The following is a 7,127-nucleotide window of genomic DNA, read 5'->3' as shown; positions in this document are numbered from 1 at the left end:
CTAATTTTCTAATTTTCTAATTTTTCTAATCTTTCTTAATTTTTCTAATCTTTCTAATTTTCTAATTTTCTAATTTTTCTAATTTTTCTAATTTTTCTAATTTTTCTAATTTTTCTAACTTTTTATAATATCTTAAGTATATAATTTAAATTAAATCTAATTTAATACTTATAATAATAAAAAGTCTTAATATTTTAAAAGCTATATATTATATATTTATCTTTATAAGTAAATACTAGGCTTAACTTATATTATATTTACTTATAAGCTAAAATATAAAAAATAAGTTTAATAAATAAAATAACTTAATAACTAGTTAATAATACTAATTCTTATATACTAATTAAACTAAATAACCTATTTAATACCTTTATTAATTATAAAATAAAGAAAAATTAAAGTACTTAAAGAAAAACCTTATTTATATTTTATAGGATTCTTTATAATCTTATTTTAAAATATATAAAGATTTAATAAGACCCTTCTTAATACTATATATTAGGTTTTTATCTATATCCTAGTCTATATCTAGCCTATACTACTTTAGCTAGCTAAGCCTATTAACTACCTTTCCTTTCTCTAGATTTTTATTTATATTAAGAGGGCTATATCTAATCTTATATATCTTTAGACTAGTTAAGCCTATTATCCTCTTAACCTCTTAGTTCCTCTCCCTTCTCTTTATTTTTATCTATATTAAGGGGGGCTATATCTAGCCCTATACACCTTTAAGCTAGTTAAGCTCTTAATAACTAGTTAGTTTATAACTCTAAAAAGTTCTTAGCTTATAAATATAATAACTATAAATAAAAATATTAAAAATATAGTTATAGAATTTATTTAAAACAAGGTCCCTGCGGCGGCGGCGGTGCCTCCTATTCAAATTTTAGGTGCCGCGATATGATGACTAAGCAGGCAGATTTAACACGGCGGGACCTGGCGCGTGATTATCCATCCTAAACACAAACACCAACAATATTGCCCAATGCACCTCCAGGAGATCAAGTTCGCGCAGGCACTTCCGCCTCATATGCGCTCATACATTCGCATACTGCATCCTGGCTATATTAGCGGCGAAGACTTTATGCTTGCGCTTCCTCGACTGGATGAAATTGGGCCCCTAGACAAGACGGATGCCTCCCCGACCGCTACCCACGGCGTGCACTTTGCGACAATGCTCGTGGCCTGCCAGGTCGTTGCGGGCAACTGCTTTGAGATAGGCTACCTAAGTTATGATGTCCAAGGCAGCCGCAAGGTAGACTTAACCAGCCACGGCATCCTGACATACGGCGAGTACTTTTTCCATGTTCCTCAAGGTAAGCACCGCGCGCTACCCTTGTCCGTTATCTTGATGTGATTGCTGACTGCTGCCAGCTAACACGGACGCAACCGAGACCGCCTCATACGCCGTCACGCCAAACTTTCAAGAGTGGCGGTTCCCAGACCGTCTCCCTCCCTCATGGCAGACCATTGCCGACACACCACACGACCCTATCAAGAGCTGCGTCGTCACCAGTAGCACTAAGACCGAAATGGCACATGTCGTCCCACGGGCGCAGGAAGTATGGTTCACTAACAACGCTATGAGGAGCCACGCCGAGGGCCTCCACTCAGCAACAGACAGTACAGCCAACGTGTGCTACCTCCGGCCCGACCTACACAAGATCTTTGACGACCGTGCCTTTGTCCTAGTCCCTAAGGCCGACACCGACGGCCGCTACCACACGGTTATACACTTCCTTTCTACGCAGAATAACTTCGCCGACGTCGCGCTACGCCACCATAATCGTAAGGTGCATAGCCTTAATGCCGTGGCGCCTCAGTTTCTATTTGCCCGGTTTGCCTACGCTATGTTTGCCTATATTAAGGACTTTATCCTCTGTGGAGCGTAGCGCCAGATTGCCGTTATCCAGCGCGATATTCAGCCGAGCGGCCGCCCGTGCTGGGTGACCAAGGTGATGGACATGGACCGCGCCGAGCGGCATAAGCGGTACGGGGGCGGCGGATCGCGCGCCTCCAGCCCGAGCAAGCGATCACGGCCGCCGTCTGACTACCAGCGTGACGCATTAGAGAGCGTCGACGATGACGACAACTATGTGTCGGACTGGTGGGGCGAAAACGATGATGGTCGCACCGCGGCGTGGGTAGAGGCGGCGGCGGCCGGGGACCGAGAAGACGAGCCGCGAGGACGGAAGCGAAAGCGGACCGAGGAGGGTCTACTTCCATCACTAACGAGCTCGTTTAGCTGCCAAGCGTCGCATAATGAACCCAGTCCCCCAGCCCCAGCTTCAGCCCCAGGTCAGCCGAGTCCTACCAGCGTCGATACGTCTAAGAAGAATAACGTCGGCTTGTCAATAGTAAGGGACGTATCATTATAACAGAGTACTATTATATAGCGCAGTCTCTCACACCTGAACTGATTCCACGGTAGCGGGATCGTTCGGGTCGAGCGGTGTGTGATGAAATCGAAATCGAATGAACGAGATCTGTCTACATTGCTATGGCATTATCACGCGATTAGACCAGCTACTCCGACATGAAAGCGGACCTAACAAGGCCTTATCGCAGAGTATATATATAGGGCGACGAACGTTATTCCTTAGTAGAAAGCTAGAGAAAGACTATATTATTTAAAGGACTAACATAATAAAATAAGAAAGCGAAAATATATTGAAACGTAGTTAAGTTCGCTTAGTTAGTAGAGAATGAAATTAACGAATAAGCAAAACATCTAGGGAAATTACACGTAAAATAGAAACTATAAGAGCGCACTTAATAGTCAAAATACTAAGGTGATGTATCCCGTCTATAAACCTGATAATGCAGCAATAGTAGACTGTATCAACTCTGAATTTCTATCTAAATTTGCCATAACTAAACTCTTAGATCAAGGTTGGGCATGTGCACTTGAACCCTCATTAGGTTTTCCTGTAGACGAATGGGGGGCTAGGGCATTTATCAAATAAAGCACTGCTTTAGGAGGCACCAACGAGGAGGCCTGGGAAGAAGTATGCTTTAACGAAGTCGATGGGAATTGTGTCGGGACTTGTTGGACAGAACTGGGCGGCATTAACTACGCATGGACTCTGCTTGCATACATGGCTCTTGGAATCCGCCCTTCAATGCTTACAAATTAGCCCATATCGAATTAGTTCTTATAATAATATGTATACTATGCTTTTTTATCCCCCTCTATATCTAAATATATACTAACTTTCTTATTTATTACCTTAGGGATTAGTTTTAAAAGTTTAGGCTATATAGTTAAAGGCGTTAGTATTAGTTTTAGCTACTTTTATAGTTTACCTTTCTTTATAAAGCTATAAATAATAGGGCTTCCTATTCTCTTAAATACTAGCTATATATCTATTATATACCTAGTCCTAGTTAGATAATAATAATATAGTAGTTAGGTAGGTATATAATTTCTTACTATCTACTATTATTAAAGTTAATTGATTTTAGTTTATAATATATATTAATTAAAGATATAGATATTACCTTCTATAGCTAGTTTACACTTTAGTAGCTTTTTAAAGATTCTAAGTGTAAACCTAGATAATAAATAATATATAAGCCTTTATTCTATAGAAGGATATATAGTATATCCGGCAGGAGGCCCCCCTTTCGTAGTTAGATAATATAGCTAGTATCTTCTTATACTCTAGTATAGAAGCTAAGGTAGCTTTAATTGAGCGACGTTTCGATAGTTACTCTAATTGTCTGCTAATCGTTAGTGGCTACAGAATAACTATGTGGAGGCTTAGACGCCTTTTACAACTTGCAACTTACGACGCTAAGGTATTGCCGTGGAGGTCCTTGGTGAGGCTTTCTTACAGATAGCAAAAATCTTTGCAGGAGAAAAATGGCATTTGTTGGCAAGCGCAAAGAGCGGCTAGGATTGATAGTGAAATATGTCGGACTGAGGAGAAACCGCGCCAGGTCTCGGGCGCGGCCTATTGTGCAATCGCCATCACCTGCGGTGGCACTCATGTGAAGCTCAGGGCAGCTCAGTCAAGGCTCGTGGGACTCAGGAAGGCTCAGCGAGCGCGTGGGTGAGCGAGGCTCCTGCCCGTCAGTCGCTGCCACCCATCTCAGAGGTCATCTATGGTGCCCGCTCTGGAGATCAACACCCCCCTCTGTCTCACAGCGGCTTGTGTAGTGTATCAAAGGGCGAGGGAGTGAGGCATCACGACCGGAGCTTGCCTCTCTGGCCCAGCTCTGGTAGTCTACCTTCAGTCCTTTCTTCGTCTCGCACGAGCACCTGCGAAGCTGCCGTCCAGCACTCTCCTCGGCCGCTGAATCCTGGTTCGTCCCCATCGAGGCAGGACGACATCCCTGTGTTTACCGACCGCCCCAGGCCTCCTCTCAGTGTCCACCCCAGCCTTCCTCCTCTGGCAGATTGCAGACATACTCCTTTCCGCAAGGCTGACAGTAACGGCCACCACCACGCTGTCTCGGATGGCCACTCTCGGCCTCCTGCGCCTACCTCGGACCTTAGCGCCCTAGTCATGGCGAACTACGTTGTCCTTCCCCATCTTAAGCCCCTCTGCTGCCCACGCGGCCCCATCGTCCCAAGCCGGGATAATATATGGAAGCTTTTCGGGCATTTCATCAGGCCAGGTGGTTGAAATAACCTTGATTACCTCTTTATAAAAGATTTCATAGGCTTCTGGTGTAAAGTGCAGCCCTTCGCAACAAAGTTAGCTAGTTTATAACCCATATGTATGTCAGGTACGACGTACCGTCGTGTATCAGGGCTCTGATAACGTCATTTTCAGGCAAGTCCTGCGAGCCGTAGAGGGGATCACCAGGTTTCCAACCAGCTTTGGACATGAAGGCAGTCCAGAGATCGACGCAGCCGACTTTCATCTCTTTGGCGACTTCGCGGGCCGCATCGGCATACTGCTTCGTGACCACGTTGGAGCGGTTCAGCTTTAAGTAGCCTTGGCTCTTCACGCGGTGGTCGAGACGTCTCTCTTCAATCGGCGGTGGGGTCACTAGTAGCAGCCGGGGCTTGTGAGCCTCGAGGGCCGGGTGAGTGACGAGTTGGACCAGGTTCTTCTTATACTGGTCTAGTGGCACATGCTGTCCGTTTGCAGCATCCGGCAAGCAGGCGTCGTTAGATCCAAACAATATAGCCTGGATTTGTGTTAGCGACGGTGTGTACTTGGACATATCAGGAAGCCGTGGACTTGCCATGAAACGAACTCTGGTCTGCTCGGGATCTGGCAAGATCTGCGGCAAAACTTTCAAACCCTGCTCCGTGTTAAAGCCGCTGACATATGATTAGCCGCAATTGCCGCCATGGATGGAAGGGAAGGCGCACCTGAATCCTCTGTTGACAACGTCGAGGCGTCTAAGGTAGGCTGTAGAAGCGTTAGAGCGTAGGTTCCCGCAACGTGTCATGCTATGGAGTCTAACCTTGCTGTAGGGCTGGGGCGAGAGCGAAGCCCCGCTCTTGTGTACTAGCCTGTTCCATGATGGACGCGCCGTAGAGGATAAATTGATCATAGAGCGAGGCTGAAATTGGGTTATGTGCGAGTTAGCGACCAGTACTTTAAAGGGGGCATTTGGCATACTGAGAGCCGGTTCGTCGTGGCGTGGAACGAGCGAGGTGAGGGCATCGAACGTAGAGGATGACCTCCTTGTCGTGCTAGTGGGAAGAGACGCGGGAACATGCTGGATGTGTCGAGATTGAGTACAAGTGGGAGAATTAAACAGAACAAGACGCCAAGAACTAGATCGAAGAGGGACGCCAAGCCAGAAGCTCTTGTCTGGTGGGGTGGAGAGTGAGTGGTGGATAGGGTTTTGCTTCCCCTTATTAGTCAGCCAAAGAATCCTGAGGGGTTCTGTTATGTAGAGTGGAATGCTGAGGGCGGCAGTTTCGAGCCAACCACGCAAATCACTTAATGAAGTGGCATTGTACCGTAAACCTGCTGTAGCTGTTCCCAGCTGACGCTCTCTCCGTAGATGAGCTTGGCTGTTTTTTTTCCAGCCCAAAGGCTTCCTCGTGGGGTTGCCATATACTGGCGGTGAGTAATTATAGCACTTTTTGAAGCCATGTAGCTAGAGAGAGGCGTTAAGTACCTCTTCTCCGTCATGTCCAGATCAGGTTGGTCGATTGGTGGTCTTTTTGTCTGTGTCTTCTCCATTTCCTCAAGCGCCTGCAGGACCAGCTTTCTTAGCTCGAGTATGGGCCGATTTTTCTCCCCAGACAGTCCTGGGAATGCGACAAATTCGGGGCAGACAGATAGCTGCTCAAGTGGTGCGGCCTGCGCATTGCTCCAATCAACGATGCCCGTCAGGTTGTAATCCTCATCGAAGAGCATGTTGCCGTAATGCAAATCGAGATGACAAAGTGGGAATGGACCTCGTACTCGATCCTCAATAATCATGTAGGGCAGCGCCGATTTCAACACCCAGCAGGCCGTTAGCCACTCTGGATCTGCGCTAGAGTGCAGTGCCATGACTTGTCGATTTTCCTCTTGCCTCTGGTAGTAAAAATATTCGAGTGACGTCTCAAGAGGCCCTGGCGCAGCATGCCAAGCCATTGAGATCACCTCGGCAGGCCCATCAGCATTATCACCGCACCAAATGCGCCCGATGCGGCTGAATGTTAGATTTTGAAGCTCTGAGAAGACACTCGCGAGCTGTTTGGCTATTTTGGCATGATACTGCAGAGGAATCGATCTCGCCAATCCATTGGAGACTTGATGGCCGGGTAGGCGCTCCATCATCGTGTACGGATAGCCGAAATCTTGCTCAGCTGACGCTGCGAAATCGAAAACACTAGGGATAGGAATGGTCGTTTTTCTTTTGATGAGTGCCATGGTAGCAACCTTACTAAGCATGGAAACTCGGTCACTAGCGTCGAATTTCTTGTATAGGACTCGCACGACCCACTAAACATAATAGTGGCTAAACCATACTAGTAGTTAGGGTAAAGGGTTAAAAAAAATAGGGTTTTTTTAAACTAAAGTTATTTACTAGTAAATAAACTTAAAGTTATTTACTAGTAGATAAGCCTAAGTTAAGCTAAAGTTATTTACTAGTAAATAAACTTAAGTTAAGCTAAAGTTATCTACTAGTAAATAAACTTAAAGTTATTTACTAGTAAATAAGCC

The 7,127-nt window shown here is 45.4% G+C and overlaps 2 protein-coding genes across 2 annotated transcripts; one reads left to right on the top strand and one right to left on the bottom strand.

Moving 5' to 3' along the window:
• Positions 1-985: 985 nt before the first annotated feature.
• CCM_09338 (uncharacterized protein) lies at positions 986-2,378 on the top strand (the record flags this gene model as incomplete). The annotated part of the gene is made up of 3 exons (XM_006674472.1): positions 986-1,316; positions 1,375-1,793; positions 1,893-2,378. The coding sequence occupies 3 exons, from the start codon at positions 986-988 to the stop codon at positions 2,376-2,378; spliced, it is 1,236 nt and encodes a 411-aa protein (XP_006674535.1).
• Positions 2,379-4,505: 2,127 nt separating this feature from the next.
• On the bottom strand, positions 4,506-6,833 carry CCM_09337 (GDSL Lipase/Acylhydrolase family protein; the record flags this gene model as incomplete). The annotated part of the gene is made up of 7 exons (XM_006674471.1): positions 4,506-4,690; positions 4,746-5,142; positions 5,212-5,278; positions 5,330-5,369; positions 5,425-5,523; positions 5,583-5,647; positions 6,091-6,833. 7 exons carry the CDS (start codon positions 6,831-6,833, stop codon positions 4,506-4,508), a joined length of 1,596 nt encoding a protein of 531 aa, XP_006674534.1.
• Positions 6,834-7,127: the final 294 nt, after the last annotated feature.

This window comes from Cordyceps militaris, assembly GCF_000225605.1.
Source record: "Cordyceps militaris CM01 unplaced genomic scaffold CCM_S00009, whole genome shotgun sequence".
NCBI lineage: Eukaryota > Fungi > Ascomycota > Sordariomycetes > Hypocreales > Cordycipitaceae > Cordyceps > Cordyceps militaris.
The sequence above is the reverse complement of the archived record's forward strand: the minus strand, read 5'-3'. Positions and strand labels throughout refer to the sequence as shown.